Source organism: Drosophila persimilis, unplaced genomic scaffold (assembly GCF_003286085.1).
Source record: "Drosophila persimilis strain 14011-0111.01,24,50 unplaced genomic scaffold, DperRS2 tig00000002-arrow-pilon, whole genome shotgun sequence".
Taxonomy (NCBI): Eukaryota; Metazoa; Arthropoda; class Insecta; order Diptera; family Drosophilidae; genus Drosophila; species Drosophila persimilis.
The window spans coordinates 8253660-8268805 of NW_020825289.1; the positions used below are offsets into that span (position 1 = coordinate 8253660).

Genomic DNA, 15146 nt, shown 5'->3' on the forward strand with positions numbered 1-15146 from the left:
TTATCTGTGGCAATCGTCTACAGACAGTAGATATATTTACGAAATACAGCTTATTTGTCTTCAATATTCAAGTACATACGTATGTCTGTTAAAGAGAAGCGTCATTCGCATCCATGCTAGCGAAAGATGCAAAGGAAAATGCTGAGAATCAAATACATGTCGTGTCAATGATGATGCACATTGCTGCCCGAATCGAGTCTCGCCGATAAGGATTGGTTTGTTGTTGTTGGACAGCTACAAAATCGAAAGAGCGTGCTTTTTCATTCCTTCTCATATCGAATCAACCAAGCAACCAACCCTTACGATATTGTGGTAACATTTATGTTTGTACCTTGAACATGGGCCCAAAGAATAGGCCAACGTTAACCCAGTCGCCCATGTGCAGGGTTTAATATCCTGAAAACGAATTCCACGCTCCATGCTCTGATTATGGCAAAGTAACGTCAAAAGTAAATGCAAATAAGCCACGACAAGCGGGCTAATGTTGCTGTAGTGGCTACAACCCCGCGTATGAATGGGCGCGGAACCACGCCAGGGTCAGTGGTAGGGTCATCCAATTCCAACCACCACCCGCATGTCCGGCCACTGGCCAGTGGCCACTGACCACCACCCCGTCATCGTGGGTATGGGCGTGGGTTTGTTTACCAAACAGCACGCTGATTTAATTGTTGTTCGGAGGAGGAGGAGAAGGAACTGCAGGAGCATGGGCTCTGAGCCCGAGCTACGAGAGAGGCGCAACAGCCACAACGAACTTCAATTACAGGTGGCGATTGTGGTCGCCGGACGAACCAGACGGACGGTGGGAGAGACGAGCGATGGCCGGTGTGGTGTGCGTGAGTAGAAATTACCATAAATCTGAGAGGGCTCGAATAAAAAAGGCTTCTCTGGTGAACTTGGGGCGGCAGTTCGTGTTGAGTTGTCGCGGCGAGCGGTTAACCCGAGGCTCCCACTTTTGACCGGAACTGAGTTTCGAATTTGCGTTCGTCGTTCGCGTGGCAGATCCCGCTGTGTGTGTGCGTGCTCCTTATTCCGTAAGCGATGTCCACGGGACAGCCAGTTGAGCAAACAGTAGTCCAAATAGTCCAATTATCGTCCTCTGCTGGTCACCGGCTAGACCGCTAGGACTTGGTGGCGGCAAACACCATGGTACGTCGCGCATCGAGCGTGCCGCATTTGAATAGCAGCGGAGGTAGCAGCGCCGATAGCGCCAGCACCTCTGGCAATCGGCGGGGCAGAGGCGCCGTTGCCGGCTCACGCGCCAGGAAAGCGCCCACGCCCACATCGACGTCCACGTCCACGTCCATGTCCAACCAGCGCCAGAGCTCCGGCAGCAGCAGCAGCATGCCACGGTCCCGCAGTCTCACCAACGGCATGCGTCGCCTCAGTCCCCAGAAGGGAGCAGGGAGCGGCAGCAGTGGCGGAGGAGGAGGCGGAGTCGGAGGCAGTTCCCGCAATACGCCGTATTTTCTACGCTCACGGGAGAACGAGTAAGTGTGGGATAAGGAATGCCGCCGCGGCTCCGATTGCGGTACTTCCCACCGTAATCAATAGGCGATAGCTTGCTGACGCTTGAGAAAACAGTGGAAAGCCGCTAAAAAGACTGGGGAACAATATCCGTGCATGAGGGAAAACTTATAAAAAATAGATCTCAGAATTCTACACACTGAGGGAAAGCAAAGCCACTATTGGGTCTTAAACGTGGAATTACCATTTCTATCGTAACTGCTAAAGACTACCTCTTTTAACAGAGAATTTATGGATATCTAAAGGTTGAAGAACTATTCTGTATTGCCTTTACCCTGATAGTCCTGTGCTACTGTACTGAATATAATTTTTAGGAATTTAAATGGACCCATGAATATTGCATGCGAGTATTCCCTTGTATTTTTTCTAACCTTTCGCAATGTAATGCCACTGCTGTGGTTGTAATTATTAAGTACGTACAAATATCTATAAAGATACACTCGTGTATTGTATGAGCCACTAGGAAAATATATTAATTTTGATCAGTCCATTCGGCTGGGCAGGGCACTTACAAGGAGTGTGAGACTACAACCATTAATAATAACACGACAGGGACTGCTCCTGGTCTCCCCGGCTCACCCCTAATCGGAGGAAAGACCCATTAAAAACCCGGCCGAAGGCAAGGAAGGAACAGACACAAGCCAAACCATAATGACCACGCACAATACGAGTAATCCAAAAGAAGGACAGACAGACAGGCAATCAAATGGACAGAGAGACAGACACACAGACGGACAGACACACAGACGGACGGACGGACTGGGCATTTTCTTTTAGTTCTTTATTTAAACAATTTGTGGAAAGGAAGGAAGTATCGCCAGTGATCTGGGGGTTGAGCAGAGTCGAGCACTAAGCGGACACGACACAAATCGATTTTGCAATTAAAGCCCATTGAAGTCTATATGTGGGATATGACCGGAGTTGAGAGCGAAAGTGGTCATACTCGTGTTTACGAGTCTATGTAGTATTGTTGGGGTTTTTTGAGTTCGATTCCGATGTGGGTAGGGTCCAGGTGGAACGTAACAGACAAACAGCCTAAGGTTAAGGACCCCAGGTCCCCGAGCTGAGGAACTGGTGACAAGTGGGTTAAGTACAAGTTTGGTTCGGGAGGAATATTAATTATTCAAAACCGAAGAACTTTCTTTTGATGGAATCGAGGCTTGAACTACTTAATATGATGATACGATGGTATCACAGGTAGCTAATCAAGTCTTTGTTTTCACATCAATTGTGGTACACCTATAATTTCATTAATTTGGATCATTAATACTGGCATTGTGTGGATCCCCCACCCCACCGAAGGCAATGTGCCGAAATTTCGTTTATTTTTAGAAGTTTCTTCGATTTATGCTGACATTGTAAATAAGTAACATATTCACAGCTATTACCCAGAAGAGGATGTTTATGTTATTATTGGAACTGGGGAGTGACACACCAGACTTGAGATTCTAGGAACCTATGACTCGTCAGGCGCCCGCGCGACAATTTGTTAGAACTTAGTCGTAATTAAACATCATTTTCATCAGCCTTGAACATGGGTAGCTGGAATACAACCTTTTTCTGTGAATCTGTGGCTCGTTAAGGGCCTTTCAGTCCCAAGGTTACCATTCACACCTATGTCGCTTGGAAATTTAATGGATCGCCCCGATATATGGGATTGCTTCTGCCCCAGCAGGCAATTGGCATTATGGTCGTTATAATTATAATGGGACACGCATATAGACCTATCTTATCAATCATTTTGACTGATGAGTGCGTTGATAGCTGTATGATTGACGACACACATTGGATATACTCCACTTAGACAGCAAGGGCTGTGCTGTGGGTTTTGGAACCAATGCGCAATGGACACTGGGCCCTGGGCACTGGGCATTGGCCTTCCCCAAATCCGATCTGATTTCAGGCAACTTTGAAAGTGAATTCGCGTGCGTGTCGTGGCTGGAAAAGATTGCAATTTAAAAATCCATATAGACAATATAGCGTATACGTTCATATGGATTTTCTGGCATGCACAGCACGAGTTAGGTAATAATTACGCCCCAAAAAAAAAGATAATCAAAGTCCACAATTCGTTGCTTAAGCTCTGCATGCTTCATAAATGTCACCAGGAGGTTTCCCAAAACACTCCCACTCCCAGTCCGACGCCCACTCTCCGGGATGGGAAATAAAAGTGAGAGTTCCAGTTTCAGACTCGTTTCAGAATTTATTTGTTTCGCAAACATGAGTCGCCGGAAAAAAGCAACCCAGCTGCCTCTTCTGCCCGTAATCCAATCCAATCACGACTGGACAATTAGGAATTTTTGGTCTGAGGTCAGGGTAAATATTATGCATGATAACAAGCTGAGGTGGGTTTCATTTGTTCGGGTCTACAAATACCACCAGGGGAAAGTCAATCTCCTTTAAAAGAAAGCATTATTTTCGAAGCGAAAGAGAGAAATATACCCCTAGCAATAATAAGCATTATATTATCAGGAACCCTTTCAAGAACAAATCAAAACTTTCGCTCTTAGCTCCCCATTATTCAATTAATTATTTAGTACCAAAAGTTGATTGAACTTTTCCCCAGTGGCCACCCAGTACGGTGTTACTTCCCAGGACCTGCTCCTCCTCAAGACTTCGTTTCTCCTGAGGGTTCGTGTTAATTCTTTCTATTGGCGCCTTTTGAAATATTTACCAAGAGCACACACCACACTCACCTCGCACACGCACACATAAAAAGGCCCAACACATGGCTGATTAATGTACGAGTATACGGGTAGACGAGCATACGAAGTTTGGTCATTAGTCTATGAATGTTTAACAAGTCATTTATGGCCAAATGTTAAATGTCAGGCTCAGAAACAGCCCCAGCCACAGAAACCATTGGACTGTAAGATTGGACATCGCACATACGACTCGTGGTTCAATAAACCAACTATGATTATTTGTATTGGAAACTTCTCCAAATTCCCTTTTGTGCCTTTAGCTGGATAATTATGGGTTCAACTAAAACACAACGCTAGGTACGACTGTCTAAATCAATAATTTATCGCTGCTTATTTGCATATTCATATTTCCATAAGGGAAAATTCCGCTGAAGAAAATTGTATTAATCACGCTCATCCCCTACATCAAAAAACTAATTGCGATTTAGTGTAAAAGAAAACGCGAAAACCATGAGCTAAGCCATCCCATCCCCAACCACCCTTAACCTTGGCTATTTATAGGGCCAATGGTCAGTGCCAGGCAACGTCAAGTTCAAGGCAAATCCCACGAAATTCCAGGGACTCGCAGTGGCCACAACAAGCGAAACTCACAAAGGAATGAAAGCTTTTTAGATGTTACTCTGATTGATTGGTTGCGATTATTGATATTTCCAATATTTGGGAGGGAATCCATAATCTGAATCCATAATCCAGTCCATTTCCATATCGAGTATACGTTGAAAAACAAACTTCATGCTTCTTAGGATTGGCAGCGCCGATACTCTGGAAATTGTAGCCTCCAAGTCCACCGGCAGCGAAGAGTGCTCCACGCCCGAGGACAACATCAATGTGGTGGTGCGTGTGCGTCCGCTCAACGAGAAGGAGAAGCGCGATCGGCACGGCTCTACGCTGACATTTCCCGGCAACGGACAGGTCATAGTAAGTATCCCCACTCCAGAGTATGTTTATCTGTTATGTGACGAATCGTACCGTCAGATTGAGGGCAACGATGTGGGACAGAAGCGTTCGCACAATCGAGACAGCGTTCGCGTATTCACGTACAACGTGGTCTTCGAGCCCGGAGCCACCCAGGATGATATACTGGACTATTCGGGCATTAAACGCATCATAGAGATGGGCATCGAGGGATTCAGTTGCACGGCCTTCTGCTACGGCCAGACGGGCTCTGGAAAGACGCACACACTGACAGGACCACCAGACCTGGTGAGTGGGAAGGGGGACCCCCAGACGTTCAGATTGATGAATTATCATTTTGCAGTTTGTTGGAAAGCCGAATCCAAAGGATCCCCGACATGGCCTCATCTTCCGCTCGTTTGTGTATCTCTTCCAGTTGATTAAGAACCGAAAGGATGTCAATTATGTGCTCAAGGCCTCGTTCATGGAAATCTACAATGAACGGGTAAGAAAGCTTCAAAATTATCCATTTCGTATCTCAGTTTTGGAGTCGTTAAAGCTAGAATACTATGTATGTATATTCAATTCATTTTCTTGGGACGGGGCCTAGTCGCATATTCGATTTAAATTTAAATTGCATTTGCCATAATACTGATTGCTTTCGCTCTGGCGCTGGCCCCATTCAGTTCGGTTCGGTTCAGCAAACATGCATTAGATTGACCTGACCTCTATTAAATGGATGTCAGCACGCTCTCCATGCCCCAGACCCAGTGCGTGGAATGTTTCTGCACTTGGCTTGGCCTTTCAAATGATTTGTTTTCTTAGCAGCTCCCACAGCTCCGTTGCACTCCTGCAGTACCCCTCACCTAATTTCATTATTGGTTTACCAAATTGAATTGAATTTTATATTTCCCGGCCTTCAGGTAATCGATTTGCTCAATCCGGGAAGTGCACGGAAGCCGCTGGCCGTGCGCTGGTCCAAGAAGTCGGGCGGCTTCTTCGTGGAGAACCTATTCACGGTTGACTGCGAGGAACTGGACGATCTGCTGGCCGTTCTGGAAGAGGGTAAGTGCGCTGCATTGATCCTAATCAAAGATTCATTCATCATCCCCTTTTGGTTCATCCGTGCAGGAATGAGAAATCGAGCCGTGGGCTCACATGCCATGAACGACCATTCGTCGCGTTCGCACACGATACTTACAGTGCACATCCTATCGGACCAGCAGACGGATGGGGGAGTGTTCCTCTCCAAGCATGGCAAGATCAATTTCGTCGACCTGGCCGGCAGTGAGCTGACCAAGAAGACGATGAGCGAGGGCAAGACCCTGGAGGAGGCGAACAACATCAACAAGAGCCTGATGGTCCTCGGCTACTGCATATCCTCGCTGAGCGATGCCAAGAAGCGGTCGGGGCACATACCCTACCGGGACAGCCAGCTGACCAAACTCCTGGCCGACAGTCTGGCCGGGAACGGGGTCACGCTGATGATCGCCTGCGTCTCTCCGGCCCACTACAATCACGCAGAGACCTTGAATACCTTGCGCTATGCCTCCAGAGCCAAGCGAATACGCACCAAGCCCGTGATCATGATGGACCCCAGGGAGGCACTGATCCTCAGCCTCAAACGGGATATCCACGCCCTGCAGATGGAGAACGATCATCTGAAGGCGGCCCTCAATTTGCACCATCAGGCGGCCTCCAGTGACGCCGCCACGGACAATCTGCTTGACATGCAGCTGGATCGGCTGAGCAGCGCAGGCGGTGCGCCGGCGCCAGTGCCCAAGGTGGATCTGGAGCGGCTGCCCGAACTGGATGGCTCAGAGCTGGCCGAGCTGGTCAAACTCTACATGGTGGAGAACGAGTCGCTGCGGCAAGAGAACAACCATCTGTTCACCGTGCGCGAGACAATACTCAGGGATCAGGAGATCGTTTGCAGAGAGAACGAGCGGCTGCTCAAGAAGCTGGAGGATGTGAACAAGTGAGTTTCAGTGGCGGGTTAGCGAGCATAGAACCGTTTAGGGCTGCATTCGTTTAGGGACCTTCTCGAGGCTTGGCTCATTGTTCTCTCCCATTTCTGACTCGTTCTAGATCGGTACCGAGCGGGGACGAGGACGGGGACAATGGGCCGAGCACCGAGACGCAGACGAACGAGATTGAGCCCCCCACAGGAGGGAGGACATAATCTCAGATATTTTGATACTTTAAATCCCTATATTTCTAAACGTTTTTTGAAAACAAGCCTAGAGTGTGACTAGTCATATAAGATTTTGTAATAAAAGTTTGTTTCTGTTCCTATGAATTGAATGAATGAATCTGAGAAGTTTACAGAGGCAATTACTGAATATAAAATAATACATTTATGTTATATATTTGTCCGCCTCTTTCTGGTTTACAGGGTTTGTGTACGTTCACCTTTGATACCTGCACGTCCGGCGATATCTCCGACCTCCGGCAAGGAAACGCCCGGCACTGAGATCTGGACAAATCCTGAACTCAACGGCGCTGCAGTTTTGCCGCTGGAGCAGAGAATGTCGGAGAATGCCGATAGACGGACGGACACGGCCCAAAAACGCATCGATCAGAAGCGTATCGCCAGGAATATTTTGATAATGGCGAATGCTTTCAGGAAGCCGGACGCAGATCTGGCCAAGAAGCTCAATACGGATCCAGAGAATGTTCCGGCGAAGCAATCTACGGACTATATGACGGAGTAAGTGTAAATAACCAGAGACTGAAGGAGTTCATATACAATTTCTTTTTCTTTCAGCATGCTAACGTAGAAAATGGTTAAGGGTAATGGATGTGGTCTAACAAAGATATATATTTTTGCAATTATTGTACTAAAAAAGTGCTCAATACATTTAAAATAAAGTTGTTGCAGTGTAAAGCTAGTTAATTAATTGAAACACTTTTTTCTTGGTAGATGGGGTTCCCGCCCCCATCAAGGTAGGAAGAGTCTACTACGAATTTAAAAAATAACCGCCAATTATATTTAATCGCAAGTGGGCTAAATTCTTTTTTCCGCCGGTGTATTTTGAAACGGTAGACACGGTATATATGTAAGACTCATTCCATGCACAGTGCGGCAACATTTTGTATGGGCCAGACTCAGCTGCCGAGAAAAGAAGCAACATGTCTCGCAACATTCGGAATACCCTAGAAAAAAGGATATTATAAATTGAGGAAATAATAATATAAATTTATTGTATCAATAAATTCAGAAACAGAGACTGGTCTTACAGCTATTAACGATATTTTGCATTTAGTGGTGATCTTACAGAGAATATGTCTATACACAGGAAGCTAATAGTATGTATCAATAGGTCGAAAAAATGTCAATCTGAGAAGAAGTCATTACCAATGTTTCAACTATGCTTGGAAAACAGAATTTTAATGTGAAATAAATGAAATAGGGTATAAATATGTCCACACTCATACCTGATACCTGTTGACCAGCAATAATGACGTAATAAACTTACGTTTCATTCCGTACACACTTACGTTTTTGTGCTTTCACTTTATTTGTTTAAAGCTTATTTAAGAAAAAATTCAATTAAGAGCAGTACTTAAAGTAGCATATCTCGTGGAAAATTCATTCATCAATGGGATTGAACTATGTGGGCAGAGCTGGGTGTTCTATCTAGCTAGTAATATTCGGCGGAATATCAAAAACGGGGAATATGGTTTCCAATCCTTGACGGAGAACGATTAATCCATTGGTGACAAAGGGGTAATTTAATATTTCACCGTATATATTGAAAATTTTAATAATTTTAGCGCAGTTTGGGTTGTCCTGGTTTTTTTAAGTAAAGAGGAAGGATAGGATAGATCTACGAGAAGAACATATAAACACTAATATTTTCCGCCATTTACCTCTAGTCGTTGAACTGTTTAAATAGAGGGGGCTTAAGTGGGCTAATTTCGTTTTGTCATCGGTATACCTGTTGTTGTATTGATTTTTCAGCGCCCAGAACTTAAAATTCGTGCCTGTGCGTGCCTGTTGCTAGAGGTGAAGACTAATTATTATTGATTAAATTGCAAAATTGCCTCGAGCTCAGGACTTTTTCTTTTCAGCTGCAACGGTACTCCAAGTAGATTCGCTGGCAAGCCCACTCCGCCCCACCTGCACCACCATAGGTCTCGCCGAGACGGCTGTCCTAGACCTGATGGCTGCCAATTTGCAACAGCAGCGTTCCCTTAATTCCCAACTACGTCGCGAGATGGGAATAGAACGGATTCAGGTCTCTGAAGCGTGTACGCTGATGATGAAGTACATATTGGAGAACGAAGGGAACGACTCTCTGCTGAGCGGATTCAACAGCCAAAACTTGAATCCGTTCCGCGAGAAGAGCTCGTGCAGCATCTTATAAGTATAATTATAAGTTCGAACTGTGCCACCCCACACACGTTCCTAACAACAGTATTTATTGATATATACAAAAACTACTCATATATTATATTGTACTCAAATAGACCCGCCGAATGGCGGGGAATATGCATGCATGTGTGTATTAGTATAACCTATTGATGTTTGTTGTAAGTATGCTGACCTCAATTATGTCTATAAACTGAATATATACAATGTATAGGGCAGATATTTATGAATGTGTAAACATTCGGGAACCGTCTTGAACAAAAATGCCTGCATAGTATGTATAGATATCGTGTATTTTGCTATCCTGTAGCTCTTTTTTGGAGAAAGACATACATATTTATGAATTAGCAGCCCACTTCACCCCCTCTATAAATGTTTCCTATTGAGATATCCGTCAAATAAATCTATATATTCGTAAAATAAATCAATGTAGACAAGCATTTACACATCAAGCCGTTTATTTTTGAAACAAAATATTCTCTAAGGCACATCTATACGTATAAATTAAAACTTGCACGATGATCGACTCGAAGGCGGTTAATCCCTATTTTGTATTTCTGGATCAGTTTCGCGATAATCTGAAAAGACGGGGCATAAAGAACATAAAACCCACAGCCGTGGCCAAAATTTGTGGACAAAAATGGCGCGAAATGAGTGATTCTCAGAAGTCTGTGTATATTAAAAAGGCCAAGATCAACCGTGAGATCTTAGACTTTGAATTATTCGGGAAAAAAGCGTAGGAGAACTGGAGCACCACATAAGTCTGATGGGTCACGCTCTTCCTGGTAGCGAATCACTTTGGTTATCGAAATTATAAAGTTAAAATCCGCGGCATAATTTCACATGTGACGACGCTGGATGATGCTGTGCTAGGATTGCCTGCAGCTTTGCAACCTGGAGTGGAAATGTTAAGCGCGAAAGAATCATTTTCAATCCGTTCTTATTGTGCGTTGTGCGTGTAGACTTTATAAATTATTAAATTCAATTATCTCCCAAATTTTCCTTTTTTGCAGATGATGAGTCAAACAGCTGTTCAACCGATGAGTAGTGTTAAAAAATCCAGTGTTTTTAGATTAAAACAAATTAAATCAAAAATCAAAACAAAGATTTTACCCGTTTTTTAACAAACTACGTCCAATTTTGACAGCGACAACGTCAAATTTTGACAACAACCTCAATACTGTCGCTGAAATGCAGTATAAAAAGAACTGCCCATTGTGAAAATTTACCAGCAGAGATTATACTGTGTAATGGGTAAGACTTTAATGTAAACGAAAAATTTAATATATATTAATATTTATACACAAGGGCGACGATTCTGCCTCTTTTGGTGGTCAGATAAAGTGGGGGAAAATTCTGGACTCATGGCATTTGAACTCGAGTAGTCCACATAGTCCGAATCGAAATTCCCCAGAAGAGAGTCCATTACTCCATTAATGTTTCTATACCCGATACTCAAAACGAGTATTGGGGTATATTAGATTTGTGGTGAAAATGGATGTGTGTAACGTCCAGAAGAAATCGTTTTCGACCCCATAAAGTATTCTTGATCAGCATCAATAGCCGAGTCGATTGAGCCCTGTCTGTCTGTCCGTCCGTCCGTCTGTCCGTCCCTTTCAGCGCCTAGTGCACAATGAGTATAAGAACTATAAACCACAACAACACCCAGGATAATATTAATAAACATGTTCCTCATTTGGTGGACATTCTGAACCAAATAAATCCTGATATTATGGTACAGGGCCATCCAGATGCCATACCATTATTCACTCGAATCATCGGAGTTGTGGTTGGGCTGACACGCCCATCCAAGCCCACGCCACGTCGTGCTAAACAAAGAGAGACGCGGAAGGATAGTGCGACTGTACTAGACATCCTACAAGCGGGCGGTAGAAAAAGCCCTCCCAGTCCCTGCTCAGGTGCATGGGCCAGAAGGAGGAGCTGGACCCGATTAAGCGGCGGAGCTTAATTCAGCTCATATGCACATATTATAGAGAAAAGAAGCTGCACCTAACATCCAGAGAAATACAATGGAGCGCGAGATTGTGCAAATCTTTCCAAAAGAAAATCGTCAAAACTATCGCACGGAAGAACGGTCTAAAATTGTTATTTTCAACAAAATGTTAAAATAAAGTTTAAATACGCGGCATAATTTGACCTTTACCAGAACTGTTTTAATGTCGATAGCCAACACTACTCCAGAAAGACAAAAATTGTGGTGTGCATCAAAAAGTGTTTTTGTTAAAATAAAATATGAGTTCAGGCTTTGTAACTGAAGCAGAGGCGGCCGAAGCTCGGCAAAAACGTCAGGAAGAGTGGGAGCGTGTCCGCCAGCCAGAGGATCCACTGGAGCGACCAGAGGAACCATATGACGGACGCTCACTTTACGACCGCCTGCAAGAACAAAAAACCAAAAAGGACATGGAATACGAAGAGGCACACAAGCTAAGTAAGTCTATGAAATGTATGAAAGAGCTCCCCTCTAAGTGTCCTCAAATATAGAGAACCTAATCCGCGGGCTGGACGATGATGAGGTGCAGTTTTTGGAGGCTGTCGATGAGCACAAAATAAACGCGGAGCGTCAACAAATGCGTGATGAGGCCCGTGAACTAGAAGACTTTCGCAATCGAGTGGAGAAGCTGCAAGAGGAAAGCGTTGATAAGGTAAACTGTTCGGGCACCAACATCAATATTCGAATGACTATTAAATTAATGTGATTATATAGAAACTGCAAGCAGAGTTGAAGACCACCGCAAAATCTGTTGGTGCTACGGGGGCCCGAAACACACAAAAATCATTGCTGGGCCACGGAATCAAGCGCAAAAACGGGGAATCGCCCACCACAAGCAAAGTGGCCAAAACGGTAGAGAACGACAGCACTCCAGTGCAGAAGGAGGAGCAAGAGAAAACACAGCCAGCTTTTCAAAGCGGGCTGCAATTAATAGCCACGCTGCCTGGCATTGGGCCTTACACGGAGTCCAGCGACTCTGAGGCTAGCACTGATTCGGACGATCTTGATCGGTTTACTCGTACTGACTTGTGTGGTCGAAAGATACCAAAAAAGAAACAGTGCACAGAGTAGGGTCAATCTTCTTATTGGCGTTCTTAACATGTAATTCTTTCTTGCAGCAGAATATAGCCTAGAGTATAAACATTACGTGTCCCTTTTTTTGTTGCGGTTACGATTTTTCACGTTGGTCATCTCGTAGAAGTTGCTGCCAATCTTCTTGCGCTTCTGGTTTCGTTCTAAGGCACGCTTCTGTTTGGCAGTCAGCCGTGGAGCCTTCGCACTGCTGGGACCGGCGGCGTCATCAGAACTATTGCCCATGTCATCGGAGTCTCCAGGCTGGACCTTGGCCACACGGAACTTGCCAGACGATGTGATGGCCAATTGTTGGATCTTCTTTGTCTTTGCTTTCCTGTGGACGACACGCTGCAAATCATCATTGTACTCATCCTCCGAGTAAAAATCGCTGGCTCCATCGCTCGATTCTTCCTCATCGTCGAGATTGACCTGACGAGCCTTCTTGCGGGCCGCCCGTTCTGCCTTCTGCTGCTCCAACAGCTCCAGGTCGATATGATCGAGCTCCTTGACATCCTGCTGCTCGTATTCTAGACCCACTCGAATCTTTCGGAAGTCCTGAATCTGCTTAAACTCTCGAGCCCTCTTTACAGACTCACTAACAAAGGTTGGAGCCTCGGACTTAGCATCTGAATTGGCATCGTCGCCAGCTGCCTCTTCTGATACCTTATCCTCTTGGGATTTCGGCGTGGCGAAACCTTCAGGTGGCACATAGAATGGCAGCTTGCCTCTCTGCCAATCATTAAGCACCATACGGGATGTCACCGTAACGTCTGGCTCGCCTCCCTTCAGCAACTTTCCAGACTTCTGGGCCAACTGCTCGAGGAAGTGTTTCGGCGAGGTCCAGTCATCGATTTTATAGTTTTTGGCAATGTACTCCTTGCGCACACGCTGCAGTACAGTGTCCACATAGTCCTCCGGATTGGTAACTAACTCTACTCGCACCACACCCTTGAGCACCTTTTCCGTGTCTGTCTCAGCCGTAGGGTACACCACTCCGGGGCAATCAATCAGGAAAATACGCTTCATTAGTGTTATATATTGCCACACTTTCGTCTCTCCCGCAATGGGAGCCACCTTGCAGACCTTCTTCGAGCGCAGAGCATTGATAACCGAGGATTTTCCAACATTTGGGTAGCCAATAAATCCCACACTGATTTGCTTCTTGTCCAAGTGAAGTTTACCCAACTGACGAAAAAGATTGATGAGCGCGCCTATTGCGAGAATCGTAAATGGAATGATTTTCTTGGCTACAAATAAATTAATAAATATATTACTGACCTTTGCCAAATGGATGTTGAAGAGAGGCATGGAACGCGATTGTGGGATACTCTGCACTGAGGATGGCCACCCAACGCTGAGTGACCCAGACAGGCACCAGATCCACTTTGTTCAGAATGAAGAACAAGTGCTTGTGCGGCTTCTCTTTGCGCAGGAACTCCTCGATGTATTTGGAGCGTGTGCCCATGGGATCGCGGGCATCCAAGACCTGAAGCAGGACGTCGGAAGCGTCTACGACCTTATGAAGCTCGTTCCAGATACGTCTGCTCCCTCCAGCCCCAAACACCCAATCTCGCACGGCCTTCTTTTCGCCAGTGTCTTCGCGTATCAGATCTATGTCCTTGGTAGAATCGTATTTATCAGCCTGTTCACCTGCCGCCTTGCTCAAATCCTCCAGATCACGCACTTTAAGGCTGACACGTTTGCGTTGCTTCTTGGGCCCGAATACGCTGTCGAAGCTTTCTGTGTCCAGAAGGTGGACGCGCTTGTATTTGGAGGCCTCATTGAGTAGCGTCACTGGCAGCTGTGATGGCTTCATAATGACTTGATAGGGATCCTTGACGGCCTTGCCAATCTCATCCTGGAACTTTTGCAGAGCCGTTTGTGATATTACACGAGAGTTGCTGAACCATTTCGGTGTGGGCTCCACTCTGGCCATTGTACCAGCAGGCAGGCGACCCTACAAGGAAGAGATTTAGCATGATATCCACAGTGAGGGACAAGTGGTGTGTACTCTTTACCTGAAACGGAGCCGGACAGATAATCTTGCCGGTACGATCACGCTTGGCCTTGAAGTTGCGGTACATCTGGAGCCGCTTAATGGTCCCCTTCGTACGGGGGTGGGCAACACCTTTTAGTCCATCCTTTGGCCTTTCTGGATTCATCGAATGGTTGGAATGGTTGAACCCCTGGGTCCGGGGCTTGCCCGTTGTGCTGCGTACTTTCGGCATGATTTCTTGGTTAAATCGCGTGCCTCTCAAACAGTTTAAGATATCTGTGCTGCACGGCAAAACCAAAACACACGTGCTTGGCTAAAATTAAAAAACAAAAGGAACTGTGCGGTACTCAGCACTGGTTTACAACAGTGCTGCCAGATTTTGAGTCACTGTAAGCTAGATTGAAGAAAAAAATAAGCTAGAATAAGCTAAAAATTATGTAAATGTGCAATCATGTGTAATACTGTAGTGTGACTAAAATTTATCAACGAAAAATTACCATGCATTTATACACAAAATTGACATACCAAAATACGAACAACATATATGATTTTTGTCCGATTTCTCGA

General features: G+C 45.4%; 4 protein-coding genes across 4 annotated transcripts; 3 read left to right on the forward strand and 1 right to left on the reverse strand.

The window, feature by feature from the left end:
• The first annotated feature begins 1073 nt into the window (after positions 1-1073).
• Positions 1074-7939, forward strand: LOC6590026 (kinesin-like protein KIF12). Its single transcript, XM_026986242.1, has 8 exons — positions 1074-1487; positions 4973-5147; positions 5205-5432; positions 5488-5628; positions 6047-6188; positions 6255-7101; positions 7519-7833; positions 7891-7939. Exons 1-8 carry the CDS (start codon positions 1144-1146, stop codon positions 7901-7903), a joined length of 2205 nt encoding a protein of 734 aa, XP_026842043.1. The 5' UTR covers positions 1074-1143; the 3' UTR covers positions 7904-7939.
• A 1145-nt stretch (positions 7940-9084) lies between these two features.
• On the forward strand, positions 9085-9922 carry LOC113565116 (guanine nucleotide-binding protein subunit gamma-1). The gene is made up of 2 exons (XM_026985872.1): positions 9085-9132; positions 9198-9922. Exon 2 carries the CDS (start codon positions 9290-9292, stop codon positions 9491-9493), a length of 204 nt encoding a protein of 67 aa, XP_026841673.1. The 5' UTR covers positions 9085-9132; positions 9198-9289; the 3' UTR covers positions 9494-9922.
• A 1805-nt stretch (positions 9923-11727) lies between these two features.
• Positions 11728-12655, forward strand: LOC6590027 (PSME3-interacting protein). Its single transcript, XM_002016170.2, has 3 exons — positions 11728-11947; positions 12001-12161; positions 12224-12655. The coding sequence occupies exons 1-3, from the start codon at positions 11752-11754 to the stop codon at positions 12578-12580; spliced, it is 714 nt and encodes a 237-aa protein (XP_002016206.1). The 5' UTR covers positions 11728-11751; the 3' UTR covers positions 12581-12655.
• On the reverse strand, positions 12578-14885 carry LOC6590028 (nucleolar GTP-binding protein 2). The gene is made up of 3 exons (XM_002016171.2): positions 14602-14885; positions 13862-14540; positions 12578-13794 (listed from the first exon to the last, which is right to left on the reverse strand). Exons 1-3 carry the CDS (start codon positions 14809-14811, stop codon positions 12653-12655), a joined length of 2031 nt encoding a protein of 676 aa, XP_002016207.1. The 5' UTR covers positions 14812-14885; the 3' UTR covers positions 12578-12652.
• Positions 14886-15146: the final 261 nt, after the last annotated feature.